At 38.4% G+C, this 18,826-nt stretch overlaps 1 protein-coding gene across 3 annotated transcripts in view; it reads right to left on the bottom strand.

Annotated features, from left to right (window-relative positions):
* Nucleotides 1–18,826, bottom strand: part of nsmaf (neutral sphingomyelinase (N-SMase) activation associated factor) — a 170,037-nt gene that overhangs the window by 62,099 nt on the left and 89,112 nt on the right. For all 3 annotated transcript variants that reach the window (XM_073041906.1, XM_073041910.1, XM_073041913.1), the window contains 7 exons: nt 15,283–15,373; nt 8,812–8,875; nt 8,655–8,706; nt 8,444–8,564; nt 4,968–5,099; nt 377–419; nt 56–222 (listed from right to left, as the gene is read on the bottom strand). In XM_073041906.1, coding sequence (XP_072898007.1) covers nt 56–222; nt 377–419; nt 4,968–5,099; nt 8,444–8,564; nt 8,655–8,706; nt 8,812–8,875; nt 15,283–15,373 — 670 coding nt within the window. The remainder of the gene's footprint in view (nt 1–55; nt 223–376; nt 420–4,967; nt 5,100–8,443; nt 8,565–8,654; nt 8,707–8,811; nt 8,876–15,282; nt 15,374–18,826) is intronic.

Raw genomic sequence — 18,826 nt, 5'->3', positions numbered from 1 at the left:
CCCAATTAACTGGAATCAACTGTACATCCAAAGCTTATTTGTCTCAGAACATTACCTGGAGACAACTCTGTCAGAGAAGTACCACGACTGTATCCCCTGGAAAGATTCTGAAATTTTGGCGTTATTCTTTGAGGATGTGGACTGCTGAATAACTGTTTTGGAGTCTGTCCAAACTCTAGGATCTGAGTTAGCATTGCTATCTTCTGATTTGGATCTTCAATGCTGAAGACAAGAGATTGTAAGACAGTTAATTGATCTCAGTAATGCATTGTGACTTATAAATGAAAGTTAAGATTTTCAGGTACACTTTAAACTACATCCTTCATCCTGATGCTTTAACTGATGAGTGAAATAAAGCAGGTTTCAATTTCAGTACCTGTCCCAGTCAACTCCTCCTTCATAGGTCAAAGGATGAAACACTGCAACAAAGTGAAATTTCAGTTAGTTCTTTTTCTGGACATTTAATCTTTCAATTTTTTCCCTAAAGTTGAAGGCAATTAACTTGAACACTCAAATAAATAATTGAAAAATCAAGTTTCTCTTTTATGTTCAGATTCATCAGTTAGATTCTAGCATCAACTACTCTAAGAAGCCAATTCTTGTTGGATCTAATAAAACATTGATGAAGAAAGATTAGTTAATTTTCAATGCAGTCTCATCTTTCTTTGTAGCATCATATTTCAGCAATCTCTGCCAATCAGAAATTCCATCAAGTTCTTTGGCATTACATATCCTATTTATTTCTCAAGCGACTTGTAAATGTTTTGAATATTTTTATTTCTCTCCTTATCTCAAATCCAAGACTTTTCCTTTTCCTCACCTGCCCACTTTTCATTTATTCTTTACTGCCCTCACCCTCCCCCCAGAAGACATTTAGTCCTCAGAAGGTTTGTTTATAACTGGATTAGCAAAGAAATTTAAGCTGTTTTCACAAGGCTCCCATCAGGAATACACTTTCACGGTAGCAAATATAAGCAATAACAGTTAACAAAGAAACAATTTAAATACAATTAAAAGGAATTAACAAGGGACAAGACAATGCAGTTCCCATGAACATTAAGCTGCCAGCTATTTGTATGAATACATATTCTGAAGACATATTAAACCCACGACAAAATGATGGTATCTTTTTGCCAATGAATGCCAAAAATAGTATCCAAACTGGTTTGTGTCTCTCATCAGAGATTAGTCAGTTTGGATACTAGCTTGACATGCAGAATAAATTAAAATACCCAAAATTTAATTAATTTTAAAATGACCTGTGACCGAAGAATTAAACAATTCATCATGCATCGTGAAGTCCTCAAGATTACTGAGCTACAGTGCCTATAAAAAAGTATTCAGTCCCCTTGTAAGTTTTCATGTTTTGTTTTACAACACTGAATTACAGTAGATTTAATTGGCTTTTCAACAGAAAAAGACTCTTTCGTGTCAAAGTGAAAACAGATCTCTACAAAGTGATCTAAATTAATTACAAATATAAAACACAAAGTAATTGATTGCTTAAGTGTTCACCCTCTTTAATATGACACACCAAATCGTCACTGGCGCAGTCAGTTGGCTTTAGAAGTTACATGATTAATTAAGTGGAGATCTGTCTTTGGAGACCTGTGTGCAGTCAAGGTGTTTCAATTGATCGTGGTAAAATACACCTGTATCTGGAAGGTCCAAATGCTGGTGAGTCAGTATCTTGGTAAAAACTACACCATGAAGACAAAAGAACACTCCAAACAACTCTGCGAAAAGGATATTGAAAAGCACAAGTCAGGAGGTGGATACAAGAAAATTTCCAAGTCACTGAATATCCCTTGGGGTATAGTTGAATCAATCATCAAGAAATGGAAGGAATATGGCACAGCTGTAAATCTGCCTAGAGGAGGTAGTCCTCAAAACCTGAGTGACTGTGTAAGAAGGGGACTAGTGAGAGAGGTCACCAAGAGACCTATGGCAACTCTGGAGGAGTTACAAGCTTCAGTGGCTGATATGGGAGAGACTGCGCATACAGTAACTGTTGCCTGGGTACTTCACCAGTCGCAGCTGAGTGGCAAAGGGAAAGCCACTGTTGAAAAAAACTCAAATGAAATCTCGGCTAGAGTTTGCATAAATGCATGTGGGAGACTCTGAAGTCGGCTGAAAAGAGGGGTCTATGGTCTGATGAAACCAAAATTATGCTTTTTGGCCATCAGACTAAACGCCAAACACTGCAAATCATCAAAAATACACCATCCCTACCATGAAGCATTGTGGTGGCTGCATCACACTGTGGCGATATGTCACTGCAGCAGGCCCTGGAAGGCTTGGGAAGGTAGAGGGTAAAATGAATGCAGCAAAATACAGAGAAATCCTGGAGGAAAACCTGATGCAGTGTGCAAAAGAACTACGACTTTGGAGAAGATTTGTTTTCCAGCAGACGATTCCAAGTATAAAGCAAAAGCTTAATGTTAATGCTCTGGAGTGGCCAAGTCAGAGTCCAGACCTAAGCCCTTTTCAAGTTCAGCCACAAATTCACAATTGGTCTGTTCACTCATGATCCCCATGCAATCTGACAGAACTTGAGCAGTTTTGCAAAGAAGAATGGGGGAAAATTGCTGTGTCCAGATGTGCGCAGCTGATAGAGACTTATCCACACAGTCTCAAGGCTGTATGTAGTTGCTGCCAAAGGTGCGTCTACTAAATATTGACTTGAAGAGGGTGTATATTTATGCAATCAATTATTTTGTGTTTTATATTTGTAATTAATTAATTTAGATTACTTGGTAGAGAAACTTAAAATTACATTCCTAAATTTATTCGACACTGAACAAGTTTTTGAATTTCCATTTAAAATGCAACTGATACTAACCACAATGTAGAAAATTTTTGAAAGAAATAACACTTCTAATTCACTTGGTCTAACAGTACATCAATATCTGCAGGAGTACAAAAGATTCATTTTATTGTAGAGAGGAAATTATAAAAATATACAGTACTGCGTAAAAGTCTTAGGCACATGTAAAAAAAATCACATGTAAACACATGAAAGAGAAGGTGCTTTCAAAAATATTGAAATGAAAAGTTTTTAGAATATCAAAAGATTTATTATAAAGAAAAGTAAAAACGAAATCAAATCAATATTTGGTGTGACCATTCTTTGCGCCTTTAAAACTGCACCAATTCTCTTAGGTACACTGTCGTGCAGTTTTATAAGAAAATCAGCTGGCAGGTTGTCCCAAGCATCTTGGAGAACCTGCCACAGTTCTTCTGCTGTCTTTGGATGTCTCGCTTTCTTGTGTCTCTCCAGGTAATCCCAGACAGCCTTAATGATGTTGAGATCAGGGCTCCATGGAGGCCATACCATCAGTTGCATAACTCCTTGTTCTTCTTTTCGCTGAAGATAGTTATTTATGACCTTGGCTGTGTGCTTGGGATCATTGTCCTGCTGCAGAATGAAGTTGGAACCGATCAGACAGCTCCCTGATGGTATTTATTGAGTGATGGATGAGAATCTGCTTGTACTTCACAGCAATGAGGATTCCATTAATTCTGATCAGATCACCAACTCCATTTGCAAAAATGCAGCCCCAAACCTGCTGGGAACTTCCACTGTCCTTCACTGATGGCTGCAGACGTTCATTCCCGTAGTGCTTTCCAGCTCTTCTACGGACAAACTGCCTCGCATGTGAGCCAATAATTTCAAATTTTGGCTCACCAGTCCAAAGCAATGGCTGCCATTGTTCAGCGCCTAAATCATTGTGTTTTTCTGTGTACATGAATCTCTTGGCTTTGTTTCTACTTTGGAGGAACGGCTTATAAGCAGCCAACTGTTCCATGAAGGCCACTTCTGACAAGACTTTTCTCTAGACTGTAGAAGGGTTCTGGTGATTTCTGTGAGTTCAGCACCTATAGCACTGCTGGACCTCACCCGATTTAGGAGAGATGTCAGTTTGATGTATCTCTCATCCACTGCACTCAGTTTCCGTGGCCGACCACTATGTTTCTAGCCCTCATCCTTGCCCATTTCTTTGTCCTTCTTCAGAAGAGCTTGGACAGCACATCTTTAAACTCTTGTCTGCCACAAAATTTCTGCTTGGGAGACACCTTGCTGATGCAGGATGACCACCTTATGTCTTGTTGCTATGGTTACCCTTGCTATAGTGTAAGAATTGATGATTTGAAGGAACTGTCACATCTGCCACACTCTCACTTGTTAGTTTGGTTGGTCTTTTCCCGGTTTGATTCCTTCTAACCGGTTTCTGTTTCAGTTAATTATATTAGTTCATTCAACTCATATGCCATTGATCATTAGCAACCTTTGTTTAATCATGCACTGGGCTATATACCTAGGAAGTAAACAAGCTTTTATTTGATAAGTAGTCTATTAATGAATATGTTACTTTCTTTAAAGGAATACAAAAATTTCCCTGTAACATTTAATCCTTTGGAAAATGAATGTTTGGAAATTTAACATTTGTTGTGTTCAACTGACTGCAGAAGACAAAAAAAATCCAAATCAAAATTAATATAAAAAATCTAGGTTGCCAAAGACTTTTACACAGTGCTGTATATTTGAACGAGATCCCTAGATAAAGTTACATTACTAATCATTATTTGATTGAGAATAAGGATTCATAAACAGTATCAGTCTATGTCACTGAAGCCGGAAATGCCTTATTGAGCCTCAAGTTGTAATTAATATTGTAAGAACAATAGGCTTCCTTTTGAAGTATGTGCAAAAATATATAGTTATAGATAAACTCATTTATTTTCAAATGTATCAGTTTGAAAGTATTGTGATCAAGGAAAATAGTGTGAAAATTATGGAATCAGCAGGAGTATTTCTGTAGGACTTTTGTATATCTGTGTTTCTTTTACCCCATTGGTTTCTCAATCTCTTCCCAAGCTTTAGCATCCATTCCATTCTATCCCTTGGTTTTGAACTCATCATAATTCAAAAATTAGTACTATTTTACAATGCTAGAAAGATTTACCATTGTAGGCCGCAATGGCTTCACTTCCCCTTTGCTTGTAGCCAAATATTAGGTCAATCCACTCGTGTAGATGTTCAGAAACATACTGGCTCTCTAATGCTTCCCTGTTCTTCTGCAAAAAGTCATCAGGATCTAAAGGACACAATTAATTTTAACTCAGTTTAACCACATTAAAATCAGTAATGCAATTTAATTGTGTTGAATTAATCACCCATCAGACACACAATTTTCTTGACTTTTCTGTTTTATGGTTGCAAACTTATTCAATGCAAGCAATACTTAATGTGATAACAAGAAATGCATCATCAATATTAGTACTATGCTTCATTTGGCCTCATCATAAACTGAGGCAAGTTTAAGTTTAATCCTGAACTTTGATTGAAAACATCAGGCATTGATATTAGTCATCATTGCACAGTGCACATCTTGGAAAAGTTATGATTCAACAAATGCTACTTCTAAGAAATTGCCGTGCCCAGAATTTTTGAATACATGCAATACAAATTTAGAATAATTTTAGAATGATTTTTGCTTTAGAATGAAGTTAGGAGTCAGAATAAACATGATTCTGAAATGCAACAAAGAAATGTTTGAATGGATCAGCTTCACGTATTTCTGTTGCTGAATGATAAGTATATTTTTTTTGCATCTTCTGAGTACATGCTAAACTCAGTTTAGCACAATTTCGATACTGAGAATAAAACAATGCTCCCCTCATCACTTTTAATATTTAACATTTTAATTGTTGCATTCAAATCTTGAGCATATGCACAGCCAGATATTAATATTACTTTATCTGCTGGTAGCATGGGTGAACTAAGCATTTATTAATAGAGTTCAACTTGGCTGGAGATTGTCAGCTATCAAGCTCAAATCAATTGCTTTATTTTAAAAGGTTCAATAACATAGAACAATATTACATTTGGTATTACGGTTGCCTCATAGGTTCATCAGTTCAGGTTCAATCTGACCTTGTGCTGATTTTGTGAAGTTTTTTTAATGTTCTCCTTCTGGCCAGGTAGGTTTCCCTCAGTTGCTCCGATTTCCTCATAAGCTTTGGTTTCTCCATCTGATCCCAAGCTTTAGTATCCATTCCATTCTATCCCTCGGTTTTGATAAGCTGGTTGGCACTTTGATTACTATAAATTATGGGTTGTGTGCATGGTCACACCATTCTCAACTCCCTTTGAATCCACAAAAATGGAGTAACGTCTGATGTAGTATTTCAGTGGAGTAAAGAAAATTACAGTGGTAAGAGAGAGGAGTTGGCCAAAGTAGATTGGAAGGAGATGCTGGCAGGAATGACAGCAAAACGGCAATGGCTTTAGTTTCTGGGGAAAATGAGGAAGGTGCAGGATAGATGTATTCCAAAAATGACCAAATACTCAAGTGGCAAAATAGTACAACCATGGCTGACAAGGGAAATGAAAGCTAACGTAAAAGCAAAAGAGGGAAGCATACAACAATGCAAAAATGAGTGGGAAGACAGAAGATTGGGAAGCCTTTAAAACCTACTGAAAGCAACTAAAAGAATCATTAGGATGGAAAATATGTAATGTGAAAGCAAGCTAGCAAACAATTATCAAGGCGGATAGAAAAACTTTGAAAAATTTTTCTATCCGCCTTGATAATTGAGAATGAATATTAGAACACTAGAAAATGAGGCCACAGAAATATTAAAGGGGTCAAGGAGAAGGCAGATGAACTAAAGGAGTATCTTCCATCAGTTTTCACTGTTGAAGACACTAGCACTGTATCAGGTGTTGAAGAGTGTGAGGGAACAGAAGTGAGTGCAGTTACTATTATTAGGGAGAAGGTGGCTCAAAAAGCTTAAAGACCTAAAGGTACATAAGTCACCCAGACCAGATGAACTGCACCCCAGGGTTCTGAAAGAGGTAGTAATAGAGATTGCGATGGCATTAGTAATGATCTTTCCAGAATCATTGGACTCTGGCATGGTTCCAGAGGACTGAAGAACTGCAAATGTCACTCCACTCTTTAAGAAGGGAAGGAGGTAGCAGAAAGGAAATTGTAGACCAGTTAACCTGACCTCAGTGACTGGGAATGTGTTTGAGTCAATTGTTAAGGATAAGTTTATGGTGACACAAGACAAGAGAGGGAAACTTTTGCCTGACGATCTTGTTGAAATTTGTTGAGGAGATTACAAGTAGGATAAAGGGGGTGTAGTAGATGTTGTATATTTGGATTTTCAGAAGGCCTTTGACAAGGTGCCACACATGAGGCTGCTTACCAAGTTAAGAGCCTATGGTATTACAAAGTTACTAGCATGGTTAGAGCATTGGCTGATTGGTAGGAGGCAGCAAGTGGGAATAAAAGGATCCTTTTCTGGTTAGCTGCCTGTGACTAGTGGTGTTCTGCAGGGGTTGGTGCTGGGACTGCTTCTTTTTGTGCTGTATATCAATGATTTAAATGATGGAATAGATGGATATGTTGCCAAATTTGCAGATGATACAAAGATTGGTGGAGAGGCAGGTAGTGTTGAGGAAACACTAACTCTACAGAAGGACTTAGGCAGGTTAGGAGAATGGGCAAGGAAGTAGCAAATGAAATACAATGTTGAAAAATGCATGGCCATACACTTGGTAGAAGAAATAAATATGCAGACTATTCTCTAAATGAGGACAAAATCCAAATATCTGAGATGCAAAGGGCTTGAGAGCCTTTGTGCAGGACACCCTAAAGATTAACTTGCAGCTAGCGTCAGTAGTGAGGAAGGCAAATGCAATGTTAGCATTCATTTCAAGAGGTCTAGAATACAAGTACAGAGATGTGATGCTGAAGCTTTATAAGGCCCTGGTGAGGCCTCACCTTGAGTATTGTGAACAGGTTTTGGCTCCTTACCTAAGAAAAGATGTGCTAGCATTGGAGAGGATTCAGAGGTTTATAAGGATGATTCCAGAGATGAAAGGGTTGTCATATGAGGGATGTTTGATGGCTCTGGGCCTGTACTTGCTGGAATTTAGAAGGAGGAGAGGGGATCTCATTGGAACGTTTTGAATGTTGAAAGGCCAAGACAGAGTAATGTGGAAAGCATGTTTCCCATGGTTGGGCAGTCTAAGGCAAGAGGGCACAGCCTCAGGATAGAGTGGTGTTCATTTAAAATAGAGATGCAGAGAAATTTCTTTAGCCAGAGGGTGGTGAATTTGTGGAATTTGCTACCATAGGCAGTAGTGGAGATGAGGTCATTGGGTGTATTTAAGGCAGAGATCATTAAGTTCTTGATTGGCCAAGGCATCAAAGGTTACGGAGAGAAAGCAGAGAGTGGGGTTAAAAAAAAGTCTCAGCCATGATTGAATTATGGAGCAGATTCAATGGGCCAAATGGCCTAATTCTGCTTCTACGTCTCCTGGTCTTTTGCTCTTAATGCAAGTTCTATGGGTAAAAATGCAGTGAAATACAAATGAACCCTGCTATTTGGAATAGCATAAACATCTTAATCCAACAGATTTAATTACCTGACGCCCATGGTGGAAGTTCCACAGAATCTACTGCCTGCCCTCCTTGCCTCGTTCCAAGATCTAACTTCAAACTGTTCACAATGAAGCTGGAACTTGTGCCATAAAACTCTGGTATCAACTGATAAGTGAAAAGTGAAAATGATTTATAACCTAGTTGGCAATACAAATACTTTATTGTCTGAATAACATACAAGAGTTCATCTGTTACCTCTTTGAAGTCTGTGGCTCCTTCTAAACAATTTTTCCACGTCTCTGCAAAACTTAATGTAGCACAGGCATTTATTGAGTATATATCATACATTATTTCACTCAAATCTTTGGTTAACGACAAATCAGATTGATTGAAGTACTGTATTAAAACAAACCTGTTGAACATTCTATCAGCATTGTCAAATTTTCCATTTTGTAAACACAGCATGTATTCAGGGGCTGAAATAAAAACACAATAAGTTGACTCTCAAAAAAATCTTCATAAATAGTTTTTAGAAATGTAAATTGCTGCCATGTTCTAGCATGTCTGACTGCATTTTTAAAAGAGAATACACCAGGTAATATTTTGTGCTGGCTGTGTTATCCTTGCCTTCTCAGTTTCCATTTCAAGCCTCCAGAATTGGGAGCCTTTTAAATATTTAAATTGTAAATTAATTTGTTTTAATCATTGATATGCACTGGAACATTCCAGAGAAATTACAAGTAGTAACTGTTTCACAAAATGTAGCTAATCTGAGCAAGCAAGTTAAAAAGACATGGGAGTCTAACTCACCAGGAAAATTTGTAGAAAAACTCTGCACACCTACTATGTAATATGTACTGCTTTGTAGTGAATAAAAATAGCACAGTGGGGAAAGCATATTGAGACAACAGGGCTTCAGGCCACGAATGAGAAGTTCTAAATGCTTAATCAATTTCTCTAAAATTCACTGGGTTCAGGCATTATTGGCAAGACCAGCATTTATTGTCCATCCCCAAATGCCTTTGAGTCACATTACTGAACTGCAGCATTCACTGTAGAGATGACCCTTCCATAATGCCACTGAGAAAGGGTTGCATTTGGCTCTGTGATCTTGGAGAGAGCAGTCTACTTCTTAGCAAGACTGGTATATAGCTTAAATGGGTATTTGCAACTGGTGATAGTCCCATGTGTCTAGGTGTAAATCATTACTAATGAGTAACCACACAAAATGAATGAAGGGAATGGCAATGTAGGAGCCATGTACTGTATCTGCTCTCTATCTGCTTTGTATTCTGTGTTGCGCTGTTATAATGATAACTAGTCACAATAATGGGGGTATTGTTAAAGTGAAGGGAATAAGTTACATGTTCTTGCTTATTTCATAAAAGTTTGCAGCTTGGGACCAGTCTATCTAAAGGCCTAAGCTTTACTATAGGAACATTCTGGTGACGAGCACAAAATTGCTGTAGCCAACATGGAAAAGGCTCCTTCTTGGCCACATATCAAATCAGAAGATGTGAAAGCTATTCCAGACTACAGCCTTTTTCTTAGAACTTGTTAAAATGCTATGGAAGATGTACAGGCCATGCACGAGTTGAACATGCCTGCTAATATGAAGAGTGTCGTAAATAAATTGCCCAATGAACTTTGTAGAAAGAATGGAGGTCGGCAGTGTATGAAGTATCTGGTAAGTTTTTCTTTTTCGTCTTAATTCTTCATTCCTCGTCTGTTAGAGCATAGTAGTGCAGTGAGAATGGCTCCAAGGGCAGTGTTTTATTATATGTGGGAGATGAGGGAATCTCCCAGATAACCACACCTGCTCCAGGTGCACCGAATGCAGCTGCTCAGAGAACATATTTAGGAAATGGAGCTGCAGCTCGTAGACCTTCAGCTTATATTGGAGAACGAGGAGGTGATAGGTAGGCACTACAGAAAGGTAATCACTCCTAGGTTGCAGGAGGCAGGCCAGAAGAAAGGGAAATGGACAGCCGGTGCAGAGTACCTCTGTGGCTGTTTCCCTCAATAATAAGTATACCACTTTAGATAATGTTGAAGGGGACAACCTACTGGGGGGAGCAGCAGTGACAGGGTTTTTGGTAATGAGTCTGGTGCTGTGACTCAAAAGTGAAGAGAGATGAAGAGGATGCAGTGATGACTGGAGATTCCATAGTCAGAGGAACAGAGAAGAGACTCTGTGGACATAACAGAGACACCTGGATGGTATGTTGCCTCTCGACTGCCAGGGTCAGGGATATCTCTGATTGGGTCCACAGCATTCTAGAGGTGGAGGATGAACAGCCAGAAGTCTTAGTATATATTGGCACCAATGACATGGGTAGAAAAGGTGAGTAGGTCCTGAAGAGAGATTTTAGAGTACTAGGTAGAAAGCTGAAAAACAGGACCTCCAGTGTAGTAATCTCTGGATCGCTACCCATGACACGCACCAGTAAGAATAGGATGATTTGGCAGATGAATGTGTGGCTGAGAAACTGGTGCAGGGGGCAGGGAGCCAGATTTATGGAGCATTGGGGAAAGTATGACCTGTATGAAAGGGACAGGTTACACCTGAACTCGAGGGGGACCAATATCCTTGCAGGCATGTTTGCTAGAGCTGTTCGGGAGAGTTTAAACTAATTTGGCAGGGGGGTGAGAACTGGTGATAGTGCTGAGGATTAGGTAGTTGGATTACAAGCAGAGGCAGTGTGTGGTGTGACTGCTAGCAAGGAGAGTCTGATGAAAGAGCAAAATTGCAGTCAGTCAGATGAGCTACAATGTAAAATGCAGATAAAATCAAAAAGGGTGAATACAGGACTGAAGCTGTTACGTTCCCTATATTGCATGCATTCAAATAGGGTAGATGAATTTGTAGCACAGTTACAGATTAGCATGTACGACATTGTGGGCTCAATGAATCATGGCTGAAAGAAGATTATAGATGGGAGTTTAATGTCTAAGGATACACACTGCATCAAAAGATAGGCAGAGGAGGTGGCGTGGCTCTGATGGTAAAAAGTGAAATCAAATCGTTAGAAAGAGATAATGTAGGGTCGGAAGGTGTTGAATCATTGTAGCTAGAGGTAAGAAAGTGCAAGAGTAAAAAGACCCTGATGGGAGTTATACACAGAGCACCAAACAGTAGGAAAGATGTGATCTACAAAGTACAACAAGAGATAGAAAATGCATGGGGAAAAGGCAATATTATTATAGTCATGGGGGATTTCATGCAGATAAGACTGGGAAAGTCAGGTTGGTGCTGGACCCAAGAGGAAAAATTTCTAGAATGCCTATGATTTGGCTATTTAGAGCTGCTCATGGTTGAGCCCACTAGAGATCAGTTATTCTGAATTAGATATTGTGCAATGAACTTACAGAGCTTAAGGTAAAGGAACCCTTAAGGATGCAGTGATCATAACATGATAGAATTCACCCTGAAATTTGAGAAAGAGAAGCTCAAGTCAGAAGTCATTAGTGGAGCAAAGGGAATTACAGAGGTCTGAGAGAGTAGCTGGCTAAAACTGATGGGAAAAGAACACTGGCAGGGATGATGGCAGAGCAGCAATGGCTGGAATTTCTGGGAGCAATTCGGAAGACACAGGATATATACATCACAAAGATGAATTAATATTCTAAAGGCAGGATGACAAAACAGTGACTTACAAAAGAGTCAAACCCCACACAAAAGCTAAAGCGAGGACATAAAATTGAGCAAAATTTAGTGGGAAGTTAGAGCATTGGGAAGCTTTTAAAAAACAAGGCAACTAAAAAGTCATACAACTTAGAAAACATGGAATACAAAGGTAAGCTAGCCAATAATATTAAAGAGGATACCTAAAGCTCTTCAGATATATAAAGTGTAAAAGAGTGACGAGAGTAGATTGCGGACCACTGGAAAATGATGCTGGAGAGGTAGTAATAGGGACAAGGAAATGGCAGAAGAAAGGAATAAGTATTTTGCATCAGTCTTCACTGTGAAAAACATCAGCAGTATGCTGGAAGTCTGAGAGTGTACGGGGACAGAAATGTGTGAAGTTGCCACGACTAGGGAGAAAGTCTTGAGAAACAAAGGTCTGAAGGTAAATAAGTCAGCTAGACCAGATGGTGTACTCCCCAATGTTCTGAAAGAGGCAGCTGGAGAAATTGTGAGGGCATTAATAGCGATCTTTCAAGAATCACTATATTCTGGCATGGTTCCAGAGAACTGGAAAATTACAAATGTCACTCCACTCAAGGGAGAGAGGCAGAAGAAAGGAAATGATAAGCCAGTCAGTCTGACCTCAGTGGTTGGGAAGATGTTGGAGTCAATTGTTAAGATGCGGTTTTGGGGATACAGAACTGTTTCATTGGCAGGAGCCAAAGCATGGGATAAAAGGGAGCCTTTTCTGGTTGGCTGCTGGTGACTAGTAGTGTTCCATAGGGGTCTGTGTTGGGACCACTTATTTTTATGTTATATGTCAATCTGGATGATGGAATTGAAGGCTTTGTGTCCAGGTTTACAGTAGATACAAAGGTAGATGGAGAATAGGTAGCTTTGAGGAAGCAGAGAGGCTACAGAAGTACTTAGACAGATTAGGAGAATGGGCAAAGAAGTGGCACGAAAATGAGACCAGATTAAAAGACTTGTTATATGAGGAGGGTTAGTTGGCTCTGGGCCTGTACTCACTGGAATTCAGAAGAATGAGGTATGACCTCTATCCTACATTCTTATCATCTAAGAAAGGCACAGCCGTAAGGTTACTTTCACTGACATTGTTGACTTTATCGCAAGGCTAGTGAAGATTGTTACACACCCAGTGTTTTGGAAAATATACATTTTATTTATAAAATATATTTATTGCTGGCAATAAAGGTGTGAACAAAACTGGATCACAAATTTGCTTCCAAGCTAAAAGAAGTAGCTTTGCCACTACTGTGTCTACTGTGGAAAGTGAAACTGAGCCTGGAGATGATCAAAAGGGTGTAGATTTAAAACAAACCATGATTGAAGCAAACACAGCAGTGAATACTGCCCTAGTATCCAATGGTCTTACAGGGCCTGGTGATCATGATTGTAAACTCCCTATAATTGCACTTTAGATGAAGCCCGAGAAGAGTAACAAGACTGGTTACTTATGCTTTCCTCGATCAAGGAAGTACAGCAGTGTTCTGCACAGCGAGCCTCATAAACAAGCTCACCCTGACAGGAAAAGGAACACATACTCTCTTACATCAAATGGGTCAAGAGAAGGTTGTGAGTAGGTATTTCGTTTCAGAATTGGAAGTGGCTGGCTTTGACAGTGAGAACTATCGTGAACTACCTAATGTCCATACACAGGAATGTATGCCTGTCTACAGAGGAAGCATTCTTTGTCAGAGGTCTTCAGGAATGGTCTCACCTGAAGCATCTTTATCTGACAGAAACTGAATTGGAAATTGAGCTGCTGATAGGGATGACTGTGCCCAAGGCACCGGAGCCATTGCAAGTGATTTGCAGTGTCAATGATGGACTCCGCAATCAGAACAAAGTTAGTTTGGACTGTTAACGGACCACTTAAAGGAGACCATGGTAGTGGAAGAGACTACGCTCGTCCAGAGTTGATTGCTAATGGGACTTTAGTTTTGGATGAGCTTTGGTAGCAGTGATTCAAGACAGATTTTCCTGATCGAGTCAAGAAAGACAACCTAATTTAACAGAAGAGCACAATCCAGGATAGACTGCTTACCAGAAGATGATATTTGTGTAAATGTTGAGATTTCATGTCTCCTGTGTCTTAATAGCAGGTAGCTGTAATTAATATAGTATAATAATTGGGGGGCTGGAATGTAGGAGCCATGCATCTATTCGCCATCTGCTTTGTATTCTCCGTTGAGCTTTTATTATGTTTATTATGGTAACTAGTCACATGAGTGCAAGTTACGTATTCTTGCTTATTTTTGTAGTTTGCAGCTTTGGACTAGCGGAGGTCATGGCTTTGCTGACCACAATACTGCTTCATGATTGTATGTTTGCTAATAAAGGACTGAATAAAAGATTTGATTCTTTGAAACAATCATTTCATTGGAGCTGAGGGCACGTCATGCAAGTATAATGGCTCTAAGATGGTTGGAGGCTAGCAGCAATTGTTATGATTTTGGATTAGTTTTTGCCGCTACAAGCAATATATACTTAATCACAAACGAGAAAATCTGCAGATGCTGGAAATCCAAGCAACACACACAAAATGCTGGAGGAACTCCAGTACAGTACAGTTGACGTTTCAGGCTGAAACCCTTCTGCAGGACTCGTGTTTAATGGGGGAAAGAATAGTAGCTTCTATACATGAACTTTAGTTCAGGCATTTCTCGACAGCGACTCTAAAACAAAAGAATAACTGTAAACCTACCTTTGCTTACTTAGTTTAATTCAAATAGATTGAAGGAGGTCACAAAAGACTATGGTGATATTATATAATATTTCCATTTCTCCTCTTGCTTTAATTTTCTGAAATGTCTGTCTTTAGAGATTAATAAAGCTTGCATTTGATCATCAAGAATTCAGATTTCAAACAATTTCCATTTTAGTTCTTAATTCACCAATAATGGTAATTTCAGTTTTTAGCGAATAGTAATATTGTAACTCTAAATTTACATTTTTGTACTCAATACAAACTTTAGTTTAAAAGGTGACATGCTTACAAAGTACAAAACTAATCAGATGTTAAATATCATAAAGGACGAACTACAGCACCTCTTCCAGACAGTTTTTCAAAGATCTTGAAACTTGATGTACAGCTTGATTTTTTTTTACAATCACAGATGGCATAAAACACATATCATTATCAGATTTTGTGGTTATCTTAACTCCTTATGCTTAAAAAAAAAGCAGAACTGAGAATTGACTAGCAATGAGGAAAAAATGTACCCTTACCAGCTCTCACAAGGTAGAACAGGACATAACCCGGGGAAGAATAATGACTTCCATACATAAACTTTGGCTCAGGCATTTCTCGATAGCGACTCTAAAACAAAATAATAATTGTAAAACTACCTTTGTTTACTTTGTTGAATTCAAATAGATTGAAGGAGGGCACAAAAGACTACAGGTAGTGACATTCTGAAATGAGAACAAAAAATTCCAAAGGTAGTGGTGAGATTTTGCCATATTCCTAGAGGGAAACAATGTGAATGTTACAAGTCATCAGATATAATGATGTGCTTTCTAAAATTATTACTCCTTACCATCAGGTCATTTATCTTTTTCTACTGATCAAAAAGAAAAGTGTAAATACTAGGAAATGGAATGTTTTTTGTTTTACGAACTGACTACTCGATAGTAATCAGGACATGGCCAGAAACAGAAACGTGGCTGCCTTTACATAATCAAACCATGAACATTAGCTAAATGGCTGAGCAGACTCGATGGGCCAAATGGCCTAATCCTGCTCCTATGTCTTATGGTCTTATGGAATACTAAGCATAATGCCTCCTAATATGCAGCTTTATAACTTTTGAACAATTTGTAACAATCTATAGATAATGTTGTACAGTAAATTTACTTTTCAGGAACTGGATGATGTCTGTCCAAATTCTTTTCAGACCACAACATACCTGGTAACACACACAAAATGCTGGTGGAACGCAGCAGGCCAGGCAGCATCTATAGGAAAAAGTACAGTCGACGTTTCGGGCCAAGACCCTTCGTCAGGACTGTACTTCTTCTTATAGATGCTGCCTTGGCCTGCTGCGTTCCACCAGCATTTTGTGTGCGTTGCTTGAATTTCCAGCATCTGCAGTTTCCTCGTATTTGCATTTTTACATTATAGCTGGTTTCAACTTATGATGGAATCGGCACTTGCCGAACTATACAACTTGCATTTACAGAGCACCTTTACCAGAAAACATGCTGAAGCGTTTTTGAGGCACAGCTTATAAAACTACAAAGGAAATAAAGGACAATATTTTAAGAGGGATAATTTAGTTAAGATGTGAGCTTACATAGGAGCAGAATTAGGCTATTCAATGATCATTGAGTCTGCTCTGCAGACTTCTGGAAGGAGCAGAGGGATTGACAGAAAGGGTTACGCATGTGATTCCAGAGTATGGGACTAAACAACTGCAGATTAAAGTTATCAATTGTGGTGTGAAAGAGAATGGGAATTCCTTAGTTGCAAGAGATAGAGAAATGCAAAGTTGTCAAAGTATACAAGGCTGACAAAAGTTAAAGAGAGAAGATGGAAGGAAAACAGGGCTGAAAAGGGACATAAGGGACACAAAATGCTGCATATGAATGCCCACAGAATGTACACAAATCAGCAGAAGAGTTACGGGTAGACAGCAGTGGGCTTTCAGTCACAGAATTTAGGACAGGGAATATTTTATAGAAGCTAGAAGATGAGGGAAACTCAGCACAGAATGCAATTTAAAAGCTAGCAGACATGATTTTCAATCAGCACAACTCTCAAGATGGTGCTCATGGGGTGAGACCTAATTAGGCATTGCTCCAATCCTTTTACTCTTTTTTTTTTTACCTGCAATCACCCCCTAACTGACTTATTTATACCTACACTAAAGCGGTTGATATTTAAGATATACTTTTCGACTTTTTGAATTATTTTTTTAACTCGTCAAAATGGCTGGGAGATCACGAGAAACTAAAGAAGCAAGACCAACTAAAGAACTGTTAACTCTGGACGCAATCGGGAAACTTCTGGATGAGAGATTGGATGATAAACTCAGCCCAAAGTTTTCTCTGCTTGATGAAACTTTAAAGACAGTTGACGCAATTCTTCAATCACTTAAATCGGAAATTCAACAACAAGCAAGAATTTCAGTTCTTGAAGAACCCGCCCGCCAGAGAGATCGCAAAAAAGCTACTACCGTAATTAAATGTTTATAAGTTTGAATATATTCTTAATCTTTTATGCTGAAGTATTCAGTCTTTTTAAAAAAAATTTCTTTCCAAGATGTCGTTTCTTCTTCCCATAAGACCTCAGTTCTTGGACACGTCACATCCGTTCGGGTGTGTCTGAACAAGACTGCTGGTCTTCTTTCGAAATATTAGTTTAACGCTATCCTGTTTTAGGTTTTAATGGTTTAGTTTTTTTCTTCTTTCTTAATCTTGTCCTTTTTAAAATTTTATAGTTTTATTCCTGTTATACTAACCCTTCACTTTTTTTGAATAAGGGTGGTTTGTGTCTTTTTTTTCATTTTTTTCTGAGCCGCCGTCTTGAGAGATGGGGGTAAAATTAGTGTTAGTTTGCCTGCTCGCCTCTCTCTGGCTTTTTCTTGGGTTTTCATAGGTGGGGGGGGGGGGGAAGGCGGTTTCTCTTTTGCTTTTCGCTTAGTTTTTCCTTCATGGGCTGACTTGAAACTACCAAAATTGCTGAATTGTCGTAACTTCCCGTTCCTCTTTGAACCTGCTCTCCTCTTACAGATTCATGAGTTTATTTTCTGTTTAACCTTGTGCATTTACAACGATAAATATTAGCAATATGGATAAGATTATTAACTTTGTTTCTTGGAATACAAACAGTTTAAATCATCCGATTAAACAGAAAAAGAATATTTGAAGTATTCCACAGAATGAATGCTAATATTATTTTTGCACAGGAGACTCATGTGAGGAAGGAGGACAGTCAATGTTTTTTTAGGTTTTGGAAGGGACAACAGTATCATTCCAATTCTCAAGCTAAAGTAAGAGGCATTTCTATTTTTATAGATTCCTCAACCTCTTTTATACATTATGAAACAATTTCTGACCCACAAGGTAGATTTTTGCTCCTTACTGGTTTACTTTTTAACCAAAAAGTTGTTTTAGTTCATGTTTATGCTCCGAATATTGATTGTCCCAAATTTTTTTAAGTGTTTATTTACATCCTTCCCTAATTTAAATGAGTATATGTTGATAATGGGTGGGGATTTTAACTGCTGTTTAAATCCCTCGATGGACAGATCTAAGTCCATTCAGGTTCTTCCAAATAAATCAGCCTCTCTCATGAACTCCTTTATGGTTGATTCCGGAATTTCTGAAATTTGGTGATTTCTACACCCCAAGGATAAAGAATTTTTGTATTTCTCTCATGTTTATCATAATTACTCAAGAATTGACTATTTCTTTATTGATCATCGTTTACTTACAGATGTTATTGATTGTAACTATGACTCTATTACTATCTCCGATCATGCACCTTTGAAGCTATCTATTAAGACAACAGATTCATCCTCAAGTGTTAAATCGTGGCGGTTCAACTCTACTTTACTTCAGGATTCAGACTTTCTCAACTTTATTAAACAACAAATTGATTTTTTTCCTCCAACAAACTTCACAGAAGAGACTTCTAGTGGAATATTATGGGACACTTTTAAAGCATTTATCCGTGGACAAATTATTTCATACTCTGCTGAAGTCAGAAAACAAATTAACACTGAAATACTCATGTTGGTTGATAAAATTAAAGAAATTGTTAAGACTT

The sequence above is a fragment of the Hemitrygon akajei genome, chromosome 1, assembly GCF_048418815.1.
Source record: "Hemitrygon akajei chromosome 1, sHemAka1.3, whole genome shotgun sequence".
Classification (NCBI taxonomy): Eukaryota; Metazoa; Chordata; class Chondrichthyes; order Myliobatiformes; family Dasyatidae; genus Hemitrygon; species Hemitrygon akajei.
The sequence above is the reverse complement of the archived record's forward strand: the minus strand, read 5'-3'. Positions and strand labels throughout refer to the sequence as shown.